The sequence below is a fragment of the Nelumbo lutea genome, chromosome 1, assembly GCF_056320005.1.
Source record: "Nelumbo lutea isolate HS-2025 chromosome 1, American lotus-T2T, whole genome shotgun sequence".
In the NCBI taxonomy this organism is placed as follows: Eukaryota; Viridiplantae; Streptophyta; class Magnoliopsida; order Proteales; family Nelumbonaceae; genus Nelumbo; species Nelumbo lutea.
The window spans coordinates 64,846,267-64,871,020 of NC_142684.1; the positions used below are offsets into that span (position 1 = coordinate 64,846,267).

At 38.5% G+C, this 24,754-nt stretch overlaps 1 protein-coding gene across 1 annotated transcript; it reads right to left on the reverse strand.

Annotated features, from left to right (window-relative positions):
• Positions 1-6,718: 6,718 nt before the first annotated feature.
• LOC148874963 (receptor-like protein kinase BRI1-like 3) lies at positions 6,719-11,643 on the reverse strand. The gene is made up of 2 exons (XM_088981806.1): positions 11,238-11,643; positions 6,719-11,149 (listed from the first exon to the last, which is right to left on the reverse strand). The coding sequence occupies exon 2, from the start codon at positions 10,824-10,826 to the stop codon at positions 7,191-7,193; it is 3,636 nt and encodes a 1,211-aa protein (XP_088837932.1). The 5' UTR covers positions 10,827-11,149; positions 11,238-11,643; the 3' UTR covers positions 6,719-7,190.
• Positions 11,644-24,754: the final 13,111 nt, after the last annotated feature.

Sequence of the window (24,754 nt, forward strand, 5' to 3'; positions counted from 1 at the left end):
AAAGAGGTTTTACATTTATCCTCAATGATTTCTTTAACTATTATTTTCCACTTCTACTCAGAAAAGAGATATCTATTATGTTCCATTGCATTTAGTTTATACTTTTTAGAGAATTTCAGAAATAAAAATAAACAGGTAAAACACTGACCTATCACAAAATGGATTTCATCTCTATTCTCAAGTCAATGAACAATTCTTACTAAAATATTAAGGGTCCATTTGGTTTGCGATAATAAGAATTTGGAATTTTTCAATTCTAACTGTTTGATTGGATGGAATTAGAATTTCATTTCCATTCTTGGTGGAATGGCCATTTCCTATTTCCCCTCCCCTGAAAATGAGAATCTATTTCAGTCAATTATGATTCCAATTCCAGACTAAATCAAAGAGATGAAGAGAATAGACCATTAGGGTTCTAGTTACGATTCCAACTATGAATTCAATGGACCCTAAAATATACCGAAACATCTATAATATTAAAAATATCACTGAATTCTGAAGCTATGCTATGTGTTTTTGTGTATAAATTACACAATGCGAAGAAAATGAAAGGATGGATGCATTATTAGTCGAATCAAATACCCATTAATTTGTCTAAACAAATTTAAGAGAAAAAATGAAGTTATAAGTTTAGAAGAAACTATTAAAACAAAGGATAATATTCATAGTAACTTTATTTTACGAAAAGAAAAGAATAATTGAAACCTATATTGATACTCAGTCCTGTTGCTCTTCTAAACGAACGATCACTATCAATATCAATTAAACAAAACAAACTAATAAATGAAAATTTCTTTTGTTACTATACAAGTGAGTAGGCCTGTTAATGGGTCAAGCGTGACAAGCCCAACCCAATTCAACCCCATTAATCTGTTATATTATATATGTTTTCCGTTTCTGATGCCTGGATTCAGCTTCTGCGTTCAATTTCTGGGACTCAACAATTATTGGGTCTATAGATATATTTATATGATATCAATGGGGGACTGCAATAGGTTAATGGAGACGCTAGGAAGAAATAAAGTTGGTTCAACTTCCACAAATTAGCTCAAATCCTCATCGTAGTAGCCTCATAATCGACTTATAAAACCCTAAATCTCCAGAGCCTTCACAGAAGACTTTAGGAGAGACATTTTCTTTTTAAACCTGAAAGAGGGAAATTCATTCATTAATGTTGAAATTACAAATAAGATACAGACAGTAATAATAGGCGAAAATCTTTTTTTATTTTATTTTATTCTTTTTGCCAAAAGAAAAATTTTCATTGATAATGTTCAGATTAGAAGAAATAAAGACAAAGTTTAAGAAACTCAAGACTCAAAACCAAGAAGACACCGCCACGAGGAAAGAAACGACAACCAAGGTAAGCTAGAACTAGGAGAATCGACAAGCAAGGTATCTTCAATTGGCGTTAATCGTTCAACAGAAACCACAAAACCTTTGAAGACGCCCGTAACAACAAAGATACAATACAGACACTTAAAACACACACACACAAGACCTAAAGACACACAATAGGCAAAAATCGATTAAGCCTAAATATAAACCAAATGATGGTGGCTCAGTTAATAGAATCTCTGACTGGTTGTAGCAGAGACCTGGATTCAATTCCTACGGTCATCATAGTTGCAGGTAGAGTTGTCAATGGACCAGTTTTGGGTTGGATTCCATCCAAATCAAAATCAATTTGTATGGACCAATAAAACACATGGAATTGGACCAGTCCAGACTTAACGGCCAAAGTATTTATTGGATTGCATTGAACTTGGTATCCCTAATGGATTTATTGGATTGGGCGAGATTGAACCAATATATGGTCCATTGATAGAAGAATACAGGTGTCAATGTACCAGGTTTGGATTGGAACAAATCTAGATTAAAATCAATTTGAAAAGATTGGATGGAATTGGACTGGTCCAAAGTATTCATCGGACTGGATTGGACCTAGTCCATTACATGTTGGACCAGATTAGATTGGACTAAATCTGATCCAATTGACATCCCTAATTGGGGATTAAGGGGATGGGAGATGGGCTATAAGGTTGTCAGTGGTTTTGAAAAATACAATTTTAAATTTAAAATTATCATAATCATCGGATAAAATTCGAATGTTATAATCGGTCAAATTCAAATATAACCTGATTCCATTTGAATTCAATCTATTTACACCCCACACCCCCTTGGCTTTTATCAGGTCTTTACTAACCCAGCCCCCGGCGTAGACTGAGTGACAAATGGGCATGCCAACATTTGAAAGGTAGTAATCAATTACTAGTAGATAAGATTGAGCAAATAACAGGTATATACATGCATTCCCCAATCCAATCCCCACAGGAGCCTCGATGAAGAACAACAAGGAAGAGTCCCTGACCCTACTAACCCGCAGGTTAATGATTACAGGTGTGGAAATCAATGACAACGCGGAAGAAATTTAATTCTGGTTGGCTACTTGGCCTCAAAGCTCATATATACCAATCACAAAACCCAGCCTGCAGCAGGTACATGATGAAGGCGACACTTTAATTATGAGCTGCCCTCCCTTTCCTGTTGATGGATATAGAAGCTTGAGAGCTGATCGATGAGGGCTGAGGGCTCCCCTCGATCGTTTTCAGTTTTCAATTCTTCATCTATTTATCTATCTATTACTAGTAGTATTAATTAGTTGGCTGTCCCCTCATCCTCGTGTCCTCCATTCCCATACGTTACTATTCACAATCAAATTGAGCACCGAGTCCTTGTTGAATGTTAACCCCCACTCTATACGGTATACACCACCCACTTCACATCATCATCAATACAATTCAGATCACCTACCCACACGTGCAAATACATGACCGACACCTCCTCCTTCCTATTCCTAGTCCTTGGATGATTATCTGTTTTCCTTTTGCTTACCTAATTGCTTCTTCTATTTCTCTTATATTTTATACAGTATTTAATTATATAGTATTGGTGAGACTCATTCTCTATCCTATTTGTTGTAAACCACCACAAGAAAAGTTGTCCTTCTCCCCCACCCTTGACCTTTCTTCCCACTCACTTACCATCACCATCTCTCTCATTTGAATTCGCAACCAGCTCAAGAGAAGTATTATTTATATATATAGGCTTGCTGCCCTTGGGTATTTTTCTTGGTTGAAATTTGAAAAACAACTCATAAACTAAATCACCCAGCTGGATTTCTAGGATGATGTTGGAACTTGTGGTTGTCTAGTTTGATCTCAATAAGTAACCAAGTTGTGGCAGTGTCTTTGTTGGTCATGTAGTAGTAGAAACAACAATTGACCATTTTTCCAAAATTATCTATTAGGCCTTATTCGCTTGTCATTATTTCACAAAAGTAATTAAGTTGGTCAATCGGGTAATTGATTAATTTCTATATATTATTATGTTGATATAATGGGTCTGATGGTGAGTGACGTTGTCCATTATCCGATCCGAGGTGTTCCAAATTGAAGATGTAGTCAGATAGCCCTGCCAACTGGATGAGGTCAACGTGGAAGGATGAAAACATGCACCAAGGTGATCTACAAGCACAAAAAGGACCAAAGGTAATGTGACACTTGCGCAAGTCAATAAGAGATGGGAGATCGATTGGGATGAGCTGAGGAGAGCATGCTAGTCTAGACCGGAATGAATGCATAGGGTGCTAAAGTAAGTTGGGAGTCAAAAATCCTTTACCTTGAAGGGGAAATGCCTTTATATAGCTCAGCATCCGTATTGTAGTCAGATAAGGCCTGTAGGCTTGTCGAAGTTCCCGGGAGCTAGCCCTATGCTTGATAGGGCACACCTCCTTATCCTGTGTAGAACTCTACTTCCTTGGTGCACCCTCTCGCAATGCGGTTACGTTGAGTTGTGGTAACGTGGTCTGAGGAGATTGGCCACGGAAGCTGATTACTCGGTAGATAATTGTTTGCCTGCCCGCCAAAAACGCTAATCCCCTCCGCCTCTCTCTTTATCCATGTAAATGAATACTTAGAAGAACGTTGGCATTATTCGAGAAACTTTTGCCTTAGAAACAAACGGGGACTTAGGGGGTGTTCTATAGCGTAGTTTTCATCCGTAGTTTTCATCCACACCACATGTGTAGTGTGGATGAAAGCAAACCACACTCCAACAAGGTAGTTGTTCTACACCATGGACAAAAATGTGTGAACTGATCCACACCACACCTCCATGGACGTTCTACAAGGTGTTGTATATTTCAGTCTGCACATTGCATTTGATTCCATGCATCTCAACTACAACATTTGAGATAATCTATGTCGTTAATAATTAAAAAAAACAATATATTATTTTTTGTAATATACACAATAGAAAAATATTAGTAAATTGCTAAGGATTTTAATAGTTAATGAAAATAATATTGGTAATAATTAATAATATTAAATAACAAATAATGATATTAATATTAATTAAAAACGAATAGTAATATTAATGGTAACTGATAATATTAACAACAATTTTAAAAATATTTAATATTAATTATTAATATTAATAAAAGTAATATTTGAAACTTAATAATTAATAAAATAATATTAATATTAATCAATAAACATGAGTAGCATTGGCGAGTGGTTCAAATAGAGAAGAGTAATATAGCATGAGAATAAACAAAGGATGAATACTTACTAGTTACCATCGATGATTCAATGTAACAGTGGTCGAAGGAGGAGTCGTGAGTAGTTCAAATTAGGTTTGTCAGTAATACTCGAAAATCCAAGGCCTGATATAACATCTTATCCGATTATCTCAGATTCAAATGACGTATTTGTGTAATCGGATCAGATTCGGATGTTACAATCTACATTCAATTAATAATTGGATTGGACTCGGATTTGACCCCATCCGATCTAATTAAAGTATGAAACCAATTGGTATAATATTTATTAGTTTTAATATATAAATATATATAATAATTTAGTATGTTATATTTATATTAGTTTATTATATATAAAAGTTAAAAAATAAATAAATTTTATTTTCTGGTATTTTAGAAAATTTATAGCAGAGTTGAATTAAATCTGGATTCGATCTGAGTCTGTTAGGATTTGAATTCAAATCCAAGCCAATTGGATTCAGATGTAGGTTATCAATAATCAGATTGAATGTGGGTTTTGTTGCATCCGATCTGAGTCCAATCCGATTACAACCATAGTTCAAATAAAGAAGAATATCAATGACGAGTAGAGAAGAATAGGGGTGCTCACAGTTCGATTAATCGAACCGTGGGGCTTTTTCTTGGACCGAACTGGTACTACCAATTTTTGGAAAACCGGTAACCGAAACCAGTTAGTTAATTGGTTGACTGGTTTGGTTAGTCAGTTTTTCAGTTTTTTTATTTTTATAATATATTATAAAAATATATATAAATATATAAAAAATATTATATTTTAATTAATAAATAATGTATCATATTATATATGTTTATATATATAATGCACATTTATTAATTTATAATATATAAAATATATATAGAAATATATGTATACCGACTGGTTTGGTTAACCGATTTTTCAGTTCGGTTTTTCAATTTTTTTTTTGCTCACCCCTAGAGAAGAATAACAACATCAAACTCACAAAGAAGTGTTGTAACGGTAAAAAGAAAATAGGTCTTATAATAGGGTTAAACATACATGCGAAGTATGAGATCGTTATTCCATATACAAAACAGTGTGGTGTAGATGCTTCCACGAGATAAACCTTTAGATGAGAAAATGGACTATGGTGTGGACCAATCCATAAGATAGTGTGGACCAATCCACACTACAGCCAACAGAAGGCATGGCATAGAGGTGATGTGGATTGAAACTGAATATATCTTGACCAGTCCACACCTCCGAACACCACCTTAGTGTAAGACAACAAAACTCAGCCCTGCTATTAATTAATTTCTTGAATTCCATTGATTGCTATATAGCTGCCTCTGGTCATTGGCCAATGGCCATGATATTTTTAACATTGCAGAATATAGTTCAGGGAAAAATTGATGCCTTCAGAAAGTAATAAAACAGCTACCCACGATGATAACCAGAGTATAGAAAGCTTCAAGGCTTATTGGGAAATGGCATATATATATAAGGTCTAATACAGTCACTGGATTAGATGGATTTCACGAGTGGCTTGATATCCAAGACAAACAAACATCTTCAGGCCATAAGCCCACATATACTTTGTCGAAGATCAAAAGAAAGACTTTCAATCTGTGGTAATTCTGTTAAATGGAGAAACATAGGCATTAAGATAGAATTTAAAATAATATAATAACTTCTGCTTTCAGTTTTGAATCTGAACTTTTTAAAAGAGCAAAGCAGACATCTATATGATGATGAAGGCTACATGCAAGTTTGATAAATAAAAAGTAGTGCAATCAATCCTAACAAAAAAGCAGACTCAGCTTTCCCTTTTTATACAAGAAGTATATGAAACCGAAACCTTATTTCCTGCTAGTCATGCAGAGAAAATATATAGATGAATAAACTCATGGGGAGGTAATCATGGGTTCTGCTATTCATCTAGCATAGAAACAACGGAATTGGGTGTTAGTATAAACTGTTGTAGATGCCAACACTCCACCAATCGGTGGATGGTTGGAGGGATAGAGCACTAAAAGAAATGTTAGTAAAATTATCAGATCATGCACCTTTTCTCCCAATTAATCGAGCAACGTGTGCTTTATACTTTTTTTTTTCTTCTTTTGGTGAGGGGATCTCAAATGGGAAGGGAAAATAACCCCACTTTCTATACAATCATCAGTTCTAGCACTACATACAGTTTCCTTCCAGACTTATTTTTCAGTAACCACTATTTAAAAATAAATAATCTAAACAGTTATGAACAGTAAACAAAATTATGTTCAAATCATTGAATAAAGACAACAAGGTCTAGAGGAGGAAAAGAAGTATAGTAGATACAGTGATAGGAAATGAAAATTTTGAATTTGAAGAAATGATGGACCCTTTTCTTTCTACTTTTCCTTTTGTCTCCTCTAGCACTCTTCCAGTTTCAGATGTGGGTCGTTCTCAACTTCTCTGTCAGTATTTCTTTGCTATATATTTACAGTAGGCAAAATATGTGAAATTGGGAATCCCCTAAACCTGATCAAAACTTCCAAATTATGTCGAAATATACTACTCCGCATGCAGGCTGCCAAGAATGAAACCTTAGTCCTAGAGTTTGACTATTCCAAATCAAGGCTCTTTCTCCCGGGATTCATCAATAACAGTATCTTGTAGTGATGAAAAGCTATCAAGTATATCACTTTCTGAATCAATCTGAAGCTCTTTAAACATGGCCATTACTTGAATCATGGTTGGCCTGCGGAATGGCCTGTCATCCAAGCACTCAAAAGCAATCTTAAGGTACTGAAACAGTTCAGCCTCACAAGATTTCTGTATCACAAGCTCAGGGTCGAGTATTTCATTAGCTCTCTTCTCCTTCTGCAGCTGCTTTGCCCAGCCAACCAGGTTGTTGTCATCACCAAATTCTAATGGGTCAATTGGCTTCTTTCCTGAGAGAAGCTCCAGCAGTATAACACCGTAGCTGTAGACATCACCTTTCGTAGTGCATCTGAAACTTTGGTAATATTCTGGTGGAACATAACCCGGTGTCCCTGCGAGAGTGCTTACACTGAGATGGGTGTCAAGCGCATTCATTAATCTTGCCATGCCAAAATCAGAAACCCGGGCCTCTAAATTTTCGTCCAGAAGAACATTGCTGGACTTCATGTCCCTGTGGATTATATGAGGTATGCAGCTATGGTGAAGGAATGCAAGTCCTCTGGCTGACCCAATGGCAATCTTCTTTCTTGCAGCCCAGTCAAGGTTTGAACCCCCTGCATTGGCCCTGTCATGAAGAACCATTTCCAAGCTTCCCCATCTCATGTACTCGTACACAAGAAGCCTCTCTTCTCCAATCTTGCAGTATCCTAACAAGGGAACAAGGTTTCTGTGTTTGATCTTGCCAATTGTTTCCATTTCTGCAGTGAATTCTCTGTCACCCTGACCCGTAACATGGATCAGCTTCTTGATGGCAACAACACTCCCATCCTTCAACCGGGCCTTATACACATCACCAAACCCACCAGACCCTATCAAGCTATCAGCACTGAAACCATTAGTGGCTTCAAGGAGATGTGCAAAAGTCAGTTTCCTCAGGGGCTTCTCAAATGTGGCAACATTGATGCTCAGAGGCTCAGGAATACCAGATAGCTTCCAGCTACTACTACCTGAAGTTGGAAGGCTTTCGATGTATGTTTCTCCCTGATCTTCCTTTCTCTGGTGGCTCTTTATCCTGATTAGAGCCAATGTAAGGCCAAGGATGCAGAATAGAGAAATCCCGATTCCAATCACCACTCCTGAAGCCATTGACTGCTTCTTCCTTGGCGGATTTAGATTCATCTGATGGTCTCCAGTGCCAGACCCACAGGGAGAAAGGGGAAGCCCACATAGGCCAGAATTGTTTTCATACCTTGATGCAGGAAATGTGGTCAGCTGGCCTGTGGAAGGGATTGGACCAGAGAGATTGTTGTTTGACACATCTAGATCACTGATAAATGAAAGTGTTCCCAATGACCCAGGGATGAATCCTTGGAGATAGTTGTGAGAAAGATCAAGGACCGCTACCTCTTTCAGGCCTCCGAGGCTTTCGGGGATGATTCCTGTAAGCATATTGTGTCCCAAATTTAAGACCTGCAAGTAATGCATCGACCCAAAGCTATCTGGGATTGATCCAGACAATGAATTGTAGGACAGGTCCAGGTAAATCAGGCTGCCATCCTTTGAAAATGTGTACACTGTCAAGCCAGTGTAAATTCTAGTAGTTGGGCAAGAATGAATCATAGGGAAACCTGCCAGCCTTTCAGTTCGGATTCCCTCAAATTCAAAAAGTCCTCCAGCACCTCTGCAAGCAGTTCCACCTTCATTCCTCACAAAGGCAAACTGCTTCCCTGAAACAAGTCCAGGGATGACATTACCGGCTTGGTCGGCAAGTTCAGATGGAAGACGTCCGCTTAGATTGTTACTATTTAAATCGAGCCATATAAGGCTCTTGCATTTACCAAGCTCTGCTGGGACCTCACCAGAGAGTGAGTTGTTACCTAGTTGGAGAATAGCAAGGTTTTGGAGATTCCCAATGCCAGCAGGAATTTGTCCTGTGAGGCGGTTGCTAGAGAGAGACACCCATATCAGATTAGTGCACTTGGAAAGGGAGATAGGGATTGTTCCTGTGATAAAATTGTTGTTCAGGATCAGAGTTTGCAAATTCCCTCCACTAACACAGATTCCTTCTGGAATTTCTCCACTGAGGTTATTTGCCCACATAACCAGGTCAGAAAGATTGGGCAGTGCCCAGATTTCTGAAGGAATGGAACCACTTAGACTGTTGAAGCTAAAGTCAACTGACCTCATGTTCTTGCAGTTTCCAAGCTCGGGAGGCACTGGCCCTGAAAGAAGATTGTTGGGTAAGAGTAGTTTTTTCAGAGAAGAGGAGGAAGAGCAAAATCCAGAAGGGAAATTGGTAAACCCATTAGAGCTCAGGTCAAGCACCTCAAGCTGAGTGAGGTTCGATACAGATAGAGGCACAGGACCGGTTATGTTATTAAAAGGAAGGAGTAGGTGCCTCATAGATGGAAGAGAGCTGACCACAGTAGTGAGGAAATCTCCAGAGAGCTGATTGTTGCCAAGGTTGAGGCTCTGCAGAGAAGTGCAGGACACGAAAGCCAATGGAACCCCCCCAGTGAGAGCATTGCCTGAGAGATCGAGTGACTGAAGAGTTCGACATATTTGAGCCAATTCCGATGGAATCTCCCCTGAAAACTGGTTCTGGGCCAAGGACAGCTGCTGCATATTAACCAGTCTACCCAAGACTGAGGGAATATTATTTTGAAGCCGGTTATGGGAGAGATCTAGTTTCTCAAGCTGCAGACAATTGGACAAAGTTCTCGGAAACCCCATGCCAGAGAGGCTGTTGTGAGACAAATCCAGTACAGTAAGGTCGCCGCAGTTTCCGAACTCAATGTCCGAGAATTTCCCAGAGAAGTTGTTGTGGGAGAGGTCAAGATGCCTGAGAGAAGCCGGTGATTGGGAAACAAAAGCTGACGGAATCTCGCCGGACAATAGATTATATGAGAGGTCTAGAGTCGACAGATTCTTGCAAGATGACATATTTAGGCCACCGTCAGTCAATTTTCCCGCCAGCTTGTTGTCGGAGAAGTTGAGAAGATTCAAATTCTGGCAATTGGAGAGAGTGTAGTCCAATAGGTTGTTATCCGAGACCCGATTGCGTGAAAGATCGAGTTCCTGCAGAGAAGAACCGAAGATGAAACCAGGTCCTGCTCCAGGGATTGAATTGCGAGAGAGGTTGAGAGAAATCAAATGATGACAGCGATTCAGAAATGATTCAGAACTGATGGACTCGGAAAAGTTATTGGAGGACAAATCGAGGGTCTCGAAGTTGCATGCCGGAGAAGCTCTGCTTCTACTACTGCTGGGGGAGAGATCACCAGAGAAGAAGTTACCGCGAAGGCTGACGTACCGGAGATTTTGCAAAGCCATGAGAGAATCCATTTGGAGTTGACCGGTAAGACCGCCATTACTGAGATCGAGAGATGTAACTCGTTTCTCAGAGGAGCAGTTGATGCCCCTCCACGAGCACGGACTCGACGAGTCAAGTCTCCAGTCACCCAGAATCCCTCTTGGATCGCTCTGCACTGAAGAGTGCTTGAAATCCATTAAAGCTACCATTTCGTCATTGGCTCGGACTACAGAAAAGGATGAACTGGTTGTTGTCGAGACGAGAACCACAAAGAGAAAGCGAAGGAACACCATTGATGCCGCCCAGACCTTCAGTTCAACTGAATTTTCAAATAATTCCGGACTTGGAAAGCAAAATCAAAGAACAAAAGTGATTATGATGTTTTCAGCTCTTGTTCTCTCTCTATTGCTTCTGTGTTTCTACATTTCCGAGGCCTCAAGATCATAACGGAATCGCGCCCAAGAGAATTTTGAGAGAGAATAATCTGTTCCTAAACTTGTTCTTTTATTCTTCGCTGTCTTAGTTTCTTCAGTCTCCAGAGTCTCCACTCCGACGCATTTCCGAATCTTCGATGTTCCAAGTTCCAACTTCCAATTCAGGAAAAAACAGAGAAGCCCTGTCATGGTTGACAAAGTTCCCGATCAGAGTATTCCATTCAACTAAACCAAACAATGTAAGGAAAGAAACGAGAGAGACAAACGAACCTATTGTTCAATAAAAACCCGTCTAAGTGTAACTACATGCGAAGAAGCAAAGACTCAGTCATGATATCTGCTGTGTCTGGTACGATGTGATCAGAAATGTCTTCGTCAGAGCAAGTTTCTTTTTCGTAGAAATCTCCATATATCTTTTATTCCCACAAAATTCGGATCGGAGTCGGACTTGATATCTTGCGATATTTACGAATTCAAGATTTTACTGGAGAGCTTGAAGCAAGTGAACAGATAGTAGAAAGTGAAGAGAAGGAGATGAAGGTGGAAGAGAAGAAAGAGAAGAGAGAGAGAGAGAGAGAGAGAGAGAGAGAGAGAGAGAGGGCGGAGGATGCTAAGAATCGAATAGAGACAAGTTGCAGAGAACGGGGAAGAGAAAGAAAAATCGAGAATTTAGATGGGCATAGTTTAAAGAGAAAAAAAAAAGACTTTATCTTAAAAAAGAAGATAAATTAATAATTATGAGGGGCCATTTTCTTAATATGCGAGTCTGGTCAAACTCGGGATTTGATTCTCTTTCACTTGCACCCACCTCCACTCTTCGCCCCTTTTTGGGCCATGGCCCGGTGGCCCCTACCCTTTTCCTCTCTCTCTCTCTCTCTCTCTCTCTCTACACTTCTCCAGACACCAGTGGTTTGAGTTGAGAATTTTGTTTCTTTCTACTCGGGGTTTTAACTGCATACGACGTCAGAAGCAAGGGGAAGCTTTAGCCATTGGATTGGTATCAGAGGACTGTGTTGTGTCAAGAGTAGGGATCAGAATTCACAGAAATGTTCCTCCTGTTTTCGTTAAGATTTGTACTTCTTACGTCTGCACCGCACACCAACAGGGGGAACCTATGAGCCTATAATTGCCCTGATGTGTCCCTGCATATGCATTTTGTTATTTTTGAATGGGAGATAAGACACTCAGGGTATTTCTGTAATTATCAATATTAGCTTTTTGTTTTTTTTTTTTTACTTATCCGGAAAAAGTTTGCCCCGGTAAGTTCGGTTTTTAGGCTCAGTTTGCAAAAGAGTACAAACAAATACAATGTTTTACACACTATATATTTGTATTTGTATTCCTTCTAAACTGAGCCTAAGGAAAATCGTGTATAGCAAATTTAGGATAAAAATGTAAAAGAGAAAAGATTTATTATCTTTGAGGAAATAAATTCTTTGACTAGAGAAGATCATATAATATGCATGTTTTTTGTCTATAAATTAGATAATATTGTCCTCTTTTGTTTCTTTTAAAGAATGTTTATTGGCTTAGTATCTAATTGTAGGTTTTATGATTGGACTTATATTGTAAGGGGCTAGGGTTAAGTTTGTATGGGAAAGTCATTTGTATCTTGCACTTGGGACAAGGCAGGCTATGTTCTTTCTTGTAATTTTTCTTCTTCCCTTTGATAATGGTTAATAAAATTTAAAGTGATCCTCTCTCCACCCGGTGTAAACAAGCTTGGAACAAGATAACTTTTATTCTCTCCGATATTCTTTTTTCTTCTTTTTAATAATGATTAATAAAATTTAAGATGGTCGCCCCTCCATTTAGAATAAAATTTCGCTTAAAAAAAGATTTTTTTATCTTTTCCTATGGAATAAACACTTTGTTTTAATTCTTTAACCAAAATATAGTTTTCTCTCTCTATTAAGCATGATCAGGTGAAACGACAAGAATAGTTGGAATCGCCTCTCGTGTACTCAACTCAATTACAACTAATTTGTTTTGTTTTTTTTATTTCTCCCACTTCCTACTTTTCTGTTTTTTTAAGATAGAAAATTCAAAAAGAGAATTGAGAGCAATATATTTTTAAGCAAAAATAAAATAAGACTCACGCCCTCCTCTATATTGGTGCCATTAATTCAACTTAGTCTGGTGATGGTGAACAAAATGGTAATACCCAAAAACCAGTACTGAATCAGCTGCCAGTTTTTGTTTTTCTCGGTCCAAGAATCAGCTGCCAGTGCCAGTTTTAGGACCACTTATACCCTTTATGTTTATATTATTATATACACAACCATGTTGGTGATTCCCCCTTTACGTCTTTAACCCCCCCAAAAAAAAAATAATAATAATAATAATGGTCATTCTCTTTTTTTCAGTTTACTATTTTCTATTTTTTATATTTAAAATTAACTAATTAAGCATGAAGTTTTCATCAGAATCTAAAAATTCAGGGGTATTATAAAAGTTCGTGAGGTAATCCATATTTAAAATTTTTTTAGGGGGAGTGTTTCGTAAAAATGCCAAATCAGAAAGCTTACGAATCCCCATAACTTTGTTGACCAGTCATGGCTCCAAATCAAAATTTTGCTGATAATGAGTAGGAGTGAGGAATCAATGAATCATGAATGATGGGATTTATGTTTGGACGTCATGGTAATTGAAATCGGTCCCGGGTCTAAAGACTAAAAAGCGTGTAACACGTATCATTCTAAAGTTTCTGACAGTCATTTGGCATTTATTCCCGCTCACGAACGTTCACAAACAGCATTGCTTCTTTTATACGTTTCTCTGACTTTCTTTCCCGTTCCATTCAAGACGTAACCCAAACCTACTCACTTCCCGCTTCACACCCTACATTGAAAAAAGTACAGGCCACACACTACGGATTTAGAGTTTAGAAGAAGCCCTCTGATTAAACTTTTATCAAAGCAAACCAAGGAAAAGATCCAAAGTCCTTCTATCACTCATAAGTGACGCCGACACTTTTGGAGATTTTCCGGCGTGGGAAGGAGCCTTGCGATTTTCACCTCCGGCTTCGTATAGTGCTGTTAATGGGTCGGGTCTATCCGATGTTTTTTCATGAAATACTGGGGTGTTCAAAAATTATTGGGGGGTCTTAGATTTGTCCCAATGGTCAGAGGAAGCATAATCCCAATGGATTTGAATCCACCAAATTGATTATAATGGTTCTAGTTCTGTAATTTTGTTCCGTTTAATAATTGGGTATGTTTTGATTCTTGCCTATCTCAAATCAATTCAGATATATATAATATTTTCTTAACTTTCTTATAAAATTTATCCTATTTTTTGTTTTAAATTTGATAAATAATAAATAAACAATATTAATCAAAATATGACTCGATAAATTCGATTAGTAACTGAAAGGGTTCTGGGTCTATGATGTTGTCCCGATTAATAATTGATTCAGTTCTCTATTTGAAGCATCCAAATCCGACCCATTTAACAGCCCTAGCTCCAGGCTCTAATTTCAAGACTTGGATTCCAAAAATGTACACGGAACATGTATAAACCCACTCGGGATGGAGGAGGATACAATTGCAGCATTACGAAACACCACGTCAGCCTGATAGGTGAGCTACTATCCGAATTATGAGTAATACTATATAGAGGATGGGATGCTGTTTGCAAATTTAGAGTCAGAGGATCAACCGCATAATGAACTGTTTGGCCTATGACATTGACTGTTTGAATAATAGCCTAGCTGTGCTTCTTCCTGGGTCGACTACGCTTAGATATGCTTATTAAAAAGCACAAAGCAATAAGTAATTCTCAGTAAAAAGCAAATGAAATGGCTCCTAACTATTGTCGTGATTGTACGTACCTGTACTGCTTACTCGATAAATCCTCCCCTCTCAAGCTCAACCAAGGACAAGGAGCCCTCCTCAGGTGTAGGGCTGTTTTGGGAAATGGGATTTGATGTGGAATTTCAATTTCATTGCATGACACCAGATTTAATTAGCAGGATTCGAAATAACATGGGGGTGTTAAACCATTTGAATTCAGGGAAGTTGATACGGCCGGGAATGGAATTTCATTACAAATCTACTCCATAATCCAAACAGGTCTTAAATAAATAAGCTTCTTTGAAAAAAAATAAAAAACCAAATTAGTAACTAAATTAGTTAGTTTGGCTATATGTTATTATTGAGAAGTCATATGGCTTTGGATTTATGATAAATTGACCTGCTGTAAAGTATGTGGAATATTTTTACTTTCGTATTTTACTTTGAAAGCACTTCAAATATTTTTTTTAAACATGGTTTTCAAGGCAAAAATAAGTGAAGGCGTTTATACAATAAAATGTTTTATATGTATATGCCACATGACATTATATATGAATGCCAAGTGGTATACATTTGCCATTAGTTATATTCAAATGTTACATGTCATTTAAATAATATCATATATTACACATGTCATTAAATATATTTAAATTCCACATGACATTCATATATATTATCATGTTATGGGATGTATAAATATCACATGAACGGTTGATACATATGTTTAAAAAGTATAAAGTATATTAGAGGGCCAAAAAACACAAAGTATCAAAAGTTGACTTCGTGCTTTTCATATTGATTGTATTTTTATTATGTTTTTCTAAGTAAAAAACATGTCAAACAAATACAAACTAATATATTTTTTTTGTACTTTTATACTTTCAAAAGTATGAAAATACTTTTAAAAGCTACAATCAAATAGAGCCTTAATTAATTGATTATCATGTTCATATGATGAAAAACAGAAATAATTTAAAAAAGAAAGGGAGGTGTTTCAAAAGATGTTGGATTCATTATCATCCCTGCTTTATCCCAATTATATAGGACCATCTACATAAATCTTACTTTGTCAATCAATTCTATTTAAATTCATATATTCATTGCTAAATTATTAATTCTTAATTCATTTGCGTCATTTTCAAAATCTAGCCAACAAATAAAGATGATGAACCATGGTGAGTGGTTGAATCAAGGTAATTATGAAGACTTGCAAAATAGCAGTGAGTCGTGAGGTATATCCCTAGGATGAATTCTTCGATGCTTAAATTAGTAAGCAAGCAAAGGGTCGTTAGACAAAACCGATGAGGTTGTGACAAGAAAAACAAGGAAGCAGGGAGCTAGAATGCTATGTACTGCATGTATGCATTTTATACAAGTGTCTTAATTACCGATGAATTCTAATCCAATTAGGAAATGGCTTTCTAAACCAGCCCAAAGAACCCATATATGAGAGGTACCCTTTATTCATCAATTTATTACTACTACCAATTGCCCTTTTTGATCTACCTTAAATTCTTATAAACTCTTCAAAAAATATTAATTATTTGGGAAAATTTTATAATACCAAAAACTTATAAAGATGTTTAACCAATCAAAACTTATTCGTGAATTTTAATAAATACCATCTGATTGATTAACCTATACCGATTGATTGGTCACAAATTTTTAAATTTCATGTATTTCCAATATCATAATCCAACCCTAGAATATAAATTATTATAAGTGTGATAGGATGTACGGTTACAATCTCTAAATATAAATTAACCTTTTTTCTTGCTCAAAATATCTTAATAAGATATACATCGTTAATGTTAAATTATATGCTCCTTCAACAAGAAGCAACCTAGCAATAGGTTGGGTACTCATCAACAACCCTAATCCCAAACATTTGGGTTGATGACAATAATCTTATTTCACCATTACACTCTATCAACAGAGGAAGACAAGATTCATGTAAGTGTAGCTGACTCGAAATTAATGGTTTTGTCACTTCATGTGGGTCCACTTGTACTCAATGCAATAAGAAAAAATTATAAAATCATATACTAGGATTTTTCAATAAAATAAGGAAGGAGGTTTTGATGAAAAGGAAGATCTCTGATCATTAATTAATAAAAAAAATATAATTTTTTTATAAACAAAGGACCCTTTTTTGTATTTCCATAATTTCATCTGATTATTCAAATTGGGTGTGCCCAAATCAGCTTGATGATCATTATTCATATGGGAAATGGAGATTATGGGTATTATGTGTGTGTTTGTCGTAAGGTGAAATAATTAAGGAGGAGATAGGACTGGTGGAGGAACATGTTTGAAAAGGAAGAAGGAAGATACGAAGAAGTCACGTAGTACACCTTTGAAAATTGAAAAAGTATGGTGGGGTGCCACTCAATTCTGTCGTTACACGTCACAGTCGAATCCTGAATTCATGCTTCCATTTTCTTAGTATTTATTTTCTTTTTGTCTTTTACTATTCATATTTATTTATTTTTTGTTCTTTTCCTTGAAAACAATTATAGAATATTGTTCACATGTCTCCCTCCAAACCAGCCAAATCCTCGCAAATAAATCTGCGGTTTTGGGGCTTCCTTCTAAATTAAACTATAAAGCTTCAACCTTTCTTCTCCGGCCGTCCCCTCACGTTGCTTGTCAAGTGCCAATACTAACTTGGCTTAAAAAAAAATAAAAAACAAAAAAACAAAAGCCAACACTTCCTTTTCATGGTCAGATCAGGTGTCCGGTATCCCCGTGCGGCTTCTACCTACGTAGATGTTTGCTTTTCCTTTATTAAAGAAAAGGCAAATTTCATAAAATACCCTTATCTTTTAGAAAATTGACTAAATCTATTTTTATTATTTATATATTATCTTAAAGTATCTTTTAAGTTTTTTTTGACAATCGGCTAAAATTTTATTGTTAATTTTATCACACTCCATTTAGATGTGATATCCGTGATTGATATAATTTTAAAAATTTCTAAAATACCCTTTTATGATTATAGTGTTAAATTGATATTTACAACTGCTCATCTCTTTGGAAAATATACCAGAGCTTGAGGATGACTACATTGATCCTCCAACCATCCAAGACAAAGCCATAGGGGGAACTACAAGCCATATAGAAGGGGGGAAATGCTCAATTGTATTCACAAATATATATATATATATATATAGAAAACCGCTGGATCAAGCATTTCTATTCCCATTATCAAAGCCGATGTCTCTGGACTCTAATCCATCATCTTTGTGGGACCTCTGCAGCAAAACCAAACTTATCTTGAACTGCATTGGACTCTACAACCCATGGCGTGATTGAACCCTTCCTCTTCTTCTCTTCACTTCGCCTAACGATGCCAAAACGTCTCCAACGACCTCCAATTCGTCTTCCATGACACCCTCAACACTTTAGGGGTCAACACTACCCATACCAGAGTGAGACTTCTCCTCCTTCTGTGTTTGTTTCTCTTTTTTGGTTTTGTTCGGTGAATTGGGCTGAATGGCGATGGTTTTGCTATGTAGGAGGTGATAAATGATTTTGGAACTCAAATTTGTTAGTTGTTGAGCATCGAGAGGGAGACAAACTCTTTGAATGGAATGGCAGTGCTTCTCTAGTCTCTTGGGGGAGAAGTCGACAGAGGAGTTGCCTCCATCACTCATTAAGGGCCTACTGGATGTTGCTGATTCATACGAGCTCTTTAAACACCTGTTACATCCTCTAATTTGTTGGATATTAATCTCATTAGAGATTAAATCCAATAGGGCTTGATTGACAAATTACATGAGAAAAGAGAAAAAAACCTGCATAGATGTCTTAGAAAATAGTTTTTTTTTCTTACTAAAACTAGTTTTCAACTTGTCCCACATTGGAAAATTATAAAACTTGTTTTGAATTTTTAAACAATAGTTTATTTACACTTGTTAGAAATAAAGAAGAGAGTATGAAGGCTTGCTACCACGCATGCGCGTTTGTATGTGTGTGGTTCAATGAGCCACTTTAGAGGTGCACTTTGCTTAAAATGGAATTGTGCAGGGGTGTGTGTGTGTGTGTGCGTGTGTATGCAGCACACATTGATGTTTCAACAGTCATGATTCGATCGGATGTGAATCATAATATTTGAAATTGTAACTGTTCAACAGTCATGATTCGTCAGGTTTTTTGAAAAACACTTTTGTTTTTTTTTTTTTCAGTTCAATATACTATTGTCTTAAAGAAGGTTTCTTCGGAGACTCTTCAAATTTGTTAGTTGTATATTTTCGCCAAAAACTCTATTGTATCCTAAGAATGGATTTACCTATAACCCAACATCAAACTCAGTTATTCTAAAGATAGTATCTTCAGATAAACCTCCTAGTGCCTCAACATGCTATCGAGGTGGTCCTGTCGAGAGAGAATGGGTTCCTACATGCAAACCATGGCTGGAGTTTTTTGCTAGAAAACCAAAATAAGTTCTTCAGAAGGAGAATCTAATCTAATGAAGGTTTTTGGTCTTAACTCTTTCTCGCACTCGGTGCCTTTGCCAATTGATTCGTTTATTCAGAAGCTGGATGACGTTTCCATGGATTACTGTCCGCGTAATAGTGGAGGACATGTGAGACCCATGGCCATGGATTACTATTCGCATAACAGTTCGCTTTTCAAATTGTTACCGGAGGCTTTCTTGAGCAGTCTAGAGAAGTTCTTGTACGGTCACAATGCATCTTGGGATTATTGTTCGCATAACAGTGCATCTTGGGATTCACAAGACCAGAGTTGGGTCGGAAGGTGACCGGTGTTCAACAACAAGCCCCCTCCAGAGAGAGAGAGATTTGATTGCGCGATCCAAATATCTAGCGGTAGCTCATTTGTTGAGAATTGAGATAAATATGTATCGGTAGATTAAACAAGTTTGGCCCTATTTCGGAGGAAGCATGTTTGAGAGGTTTTACAATCTCTTTCTGATGATTGGGGGTACTTGAATAATTTAAGACAATATGTAAACAATAAACATTAAAGATAGAAGTAATCAGTTTTCCAAGTGATAGAGGTACTTTGAAAAAATTGCCCCAAAGAAAATTTCCCCTAATCAATAAATCAAATAACTAAGGGGCTGTTTGGAAGTCTTTTGGGTTGATCTTTTAACAGCCCGCTCGATAGATGCTTTTGGGGCTTTGTCTTTAGTGTTTGGCTCATGTCATGGTCCACTCGCTGAGAAGTTTATTTTTAGCGTGAAAATAAAAGTTTCATTTGAAATTTTCCATATTTTGACTTTTTTTCCGTCTTCTGCACGGTCTCTTCGGGTCTTTCAACATACACAATAAAAAGCGGGAGAAGACATTCTTTTTAGTCTTTTAAACCACTCCTACGTATGCCAAAAAAAAAAACGCCAAACACCACCTAATTCGTTACCTCATTGGTACACTACCACCATATAAGATAATGGAATTTTAATGGCTAAACATATATACACAATATGAAAAATCTTCATATATAGTCGTCTAATTTGCATAGTTTACATAATCCTGGACCTTGAAGAATTCACCCCCAATTCCATCGTAAGCACAGTAACGTACAGTTTCAGTAAAAGTACTATTTGATAAAGAAATGTAATACATGAGAGTGTGGTTGGAGGACAAAAGGGCCACGGGTTGGAGTGGGGCCGAGTTGTATATATCTCGTTTCCAACCCTGAATACATGTACCCGGCTCCATACTCTAGTGGGCCCGCAAATCCAAACCCCATCCCCACTCCGCCGGGAACGGTGATTCCTGAATTTGCCTGCCCTTCTCCCGTCATTGCTAGACATGGTTTTATTAACATGTTCAATCACATTTTGCGTTGAATTTGAACTTGCCAAGACATTGAATCTCAATTTCAAGTGAACAAAAACTATCATTTGCAATCCTAAATTTTAATAATATTAATTTAAAATTCATTTAAATTTAAAATTAATTATATCAATAAATTTTTTAAAGTTAATAAATAGAAAATTAAAATTTATAAACAAGTAATTCACCTAAAAACTTTAAGGTCCCATTTAGTGGTTAGGTTGTGTTTGGTTGCAGTGCAAAGTTATTTAGACTGGTACAAATGCACGGGAGTGCAAATGTAAAAAATGCAAATTCTTGTTTAATTTTGTTTTGAATTTTACTTTATTCTACTTCATGTCTTAATTTACTTCATTTGTATTACAATTAAACAAAATAAGCTAAAATTTGAAACGAAAATATGCCAGAGTTTACACTCAAATCATTTGCATTGCCATGGTTTTGCATCAACGCACATTTAATTTGCATTGCAACCAAACACAGCCTTAGTCGCAAAAAGCGGTAAATGTGATTCCACCTTCATTGGTAATCTTGTTCTTTCATCATTCTACCCATTTTTCGTCTAAAATATGACAAATTAATCAAAGAGACTGTTCGGGTGATGGTTGAGTTGGCCAAGGATGCCACATGGCTATCTCCACGGTTGCCCCCTCTTCGATCACATTAACATCACGCGTAACAAAAGAGCACAACTAAGGACTATCCTACACAGATAGGGAATCGTACTCCACCGAGGAAGAGGAAACCTCTCGAACGCCTCGACGGACGCCCTCATCTCGACAACCCTGGGGGCCCTATCCATCTGGGACACAGACACCCAACTATAAATAGGTATTCCCCACTCAAGGTAAGGGACCCTTTTGGAACTTCACTCTTTGAATACCTCTTTGCACTCTCTTCGGCCCAGGCCAGCGCTATTTCAACCTGCTTGGCCCAGCTACATCCTTCTCGATCCTACTGACTTGAGCATCAGAGTACCTACCTTGGGAGAAACTCCTTAGGCCTCTAACCTTTCTCTTAGTTGCAGATCTCAGTGCGCGGCTTCGTCCTTCCACCTCAGCCTCGTTCGGTTGGCAAGATTATCTGATTGTGCCATCGGTTCGGAACATCTCAAATTGAACAACATCATATTGGCGCCGTCTGTGGGAAACATACAAAAAGTCATTTCCAAAACCCCTTTCCGTGCATTAAAAGCAACCATGCCTAAGAACACATCCGACCACTCTGGAGCAACCTTGAGGGAATACTTGACAAGCCTCATGCAAGTATGAAAAAGGAAAGGAGAAACCTTGAGGGAATACTTGGCAAGATTCAACGTCGAAACCCTTCAAGTTCGAGCTCTAGACCAATCGGTAGTTGTGACAACCATCATGAGTGGGTTACACTCCTCAATGTTTAGCTTTTCGTTGCAAAAGGACCCTCCGCCCAACTTGAATACACTCATGAAGCATGCGTTGAAGTACATGAATGCTAAGGAACCCCAGGCACTACGAAGGAGTGAAGAGAACCAACATGATTGGAAGCAAAAGAACCATGATGAACATAGATTGGATAAAGATAGCAAGAGATAGGACCACTAACCTGACTGCAGATTAAGGACCCCACCGTCCACGTATAGGAACTTTACTCCCTTGAATGCGCTGCGGGCCGAAATATTGATGTAGATCTATGAACGCAACTTCGTTAAGTGGCCCGAAAAGATGAAAACCCAAGGCAACAACAGGAATCGAGACAAGTATTGTGATTTCCACCTAGACCACGGCCATGACACTAAAAGATGCCACGACCTTCGCCACTACCTGGAAGACCTCGTCCGACGCAGATACCTCTGTGGGTTCATCAATATCAAAAAGCATACACCTGGAGAAGAACTGCACCGCACCGACGATGCCACAACCCAAGCTCCCCCTGTCAGGGTCATCGTCATCATCTCAGGCGAGATGGCCCTTAAAGGGAGAAACTAAGCACAAAGGACCCACACTAAAGACCTAGAGTGCTAGGAATTCAAATGTAGTAATGACAATCAGCGTCGAGCACTAACAGCGATCAGGTTGTACAAACTCAATGAATAAGGAATTTTTCTTCAAGTACACACACGACAAAACACCTACACACAATCCCGCCAAACTCCGACGGTCGAATTCCACATTGACCAATGGTCACATCACGATGGCATCCTCGTCAAGGACCCATTTGTCCTATTATAATGGCCAAAGCCTAACAACCATCACGAGACCCGACTGACCACAAACAGTTTGAGGCTAGGACAAACCATAGACGGGTACCACGGGAACAACATCTCCGCCATAGAATGGCAAGAGAACAGCCATCGAACTTCGTGCACCCTCCTGACTTGCAGTTGGAGCAAAGCTAACTAAACATCATAGCTAGCCCAGTCAAAGAGCATGAATCTCTCCAAGCCTAGGTGCCACCGAACTCTCTAACAATGTTGGGAGCTTGGAAGCACCTCGGCCAACCTAAGACCGAGGCCTCAAGGCCAAAGACCTTGGCTAGTGCAAGACCAAAGCCACAATGCCGAAAACCTCAACTGTCGAGCATCAAGCCAAGCACCTTGGCTAGCCTAAGACCGAGGGCGCTAGGCTAAAGACCTTAGCCAACGCAAGACCAAGGCCACGAAGCCGAAGACCTTAGCCGACGAGAATAAAGCCAAGCACCTCGACCAATGCAAGACCGAGGCCACGAAGCCCAAAACCTCAGCCAGTGAGCATCAATCAAGCAAAGCATCTCAAACGGTGAGCATCAAGCCAAGCACCTCAACCAGCCTAAGATCGAGGCCACTAGGCCAAAGTCCTCGGCCAGTGTAAGACCAAGGCCACAAAGTCAAAGATCCTGGCCATCTGGTGCCAAGCCCAAGACCGAGGCCACAAAGCCCAAGACCTCAACCAACACAAGACTGAGGCCATAATGTCGAAAACCCTATCCACAGCATCAAGTTTGAGACCCCAACTTGCTTAAGAACAAGTATAAGAGCGCAACCTATGAACCCTTCCAACCAACCTAATTTCAAAGCGAAATAGCTTAGAAAGGAGAGAAGCAACACAGAACGTTCTCCAACTAAATTTTCATTAATCAAGAAGCTGATACAATGACTATAAGCCTGGCATACCGAGCTGAATATAAAGACCCTAAAAAAAAGAGGGGAAGAGATAGCACATCAATTTTCCGCTTGGGGGTCCTTGGCACGCTCTAGGGCATCGGTGACAGCATCTTCACGATTGGGCTCTTCAATATCGAATAGGCCAAACCCTTGAACGACACAAGCCACCTCCAGGAACTGACACATCACTCGCCATTGACAAAGAGAGAATCTCTCCTGCCAAGAGTTGGTAGCATAGTCATCCATCTCATTCTAATAAGCCTCGACTTCCTGGAGCCCCTTCCTCAGCACCTCTCGTGCCTCTTTGAGATTATGGATGTGGCCCTTCATCTTGTAGATAGTGTCATCCCTCTCCTTGATGTCGTGCTTCAGCTCGGCCAACTTCGTCTTCAGTTGGGCATTTTCGATCTCTCATCTCATAAAATTGCCGCAGCCTACAGAGCCGATTGACATGGCTGTCAATCAAACAAATTGACTATAGGGCACTGAAATAGTTAGTACAAAAGAAAAGAAGAGAAACAAGGAAGAACAAGTAAAGCCGAACTTACTACCATGATCTAATGGAAAGTCGCGCTCTCCAGAAAGTTATTGGTGTGGCTATTGGCTTCCTTCCTAATACTGGGGAACATCACACCCCGACAAGTTGTTTGACCACCCTCAAGGGTGTCCTCTAGTTGAATCAACCATTGCAGCATGTACACATCGGCCAAGCCCTCAATCGAAGCATATTCTAGAGCGTCCCCCCCTATGACGAAGACTACTCGAGTTGAGTTGTAACCTCCTCGAAGTCAACTACCATGACTTCCTTCGTCAACCTTGGCCTCTTCCCCTGCCAAGGCATTTACTCTGCCGAACAGAATTGAGCTCTGTGGCCCCGGGCTATGCACTTGAGGTCCTAGCCGCTTGTGCCTTCCTCGCTGCTGTAGCTTGCATCACTGATCTCTCTCCTAGCACCAGCCATGTCCAAATCTTTACAATTCACCACAAAGTTAGAACCAAGTGAAGATAGGCTCACCAAAAAAAAAGGGAGACCATGCAACTCACAAATCGGATTGGGATTGTTCGATTGAA

Bases quoted from the DNA above. Each gene is read 5' to 3' on its own strand.
- LOC148874963 (XM_088981806.1), bottom strand. From the start codon at position 10,826: ATGGTGTTCCTTCGCTTTCTCTTTGTGGTTCTCGTCTCGACAACAACC.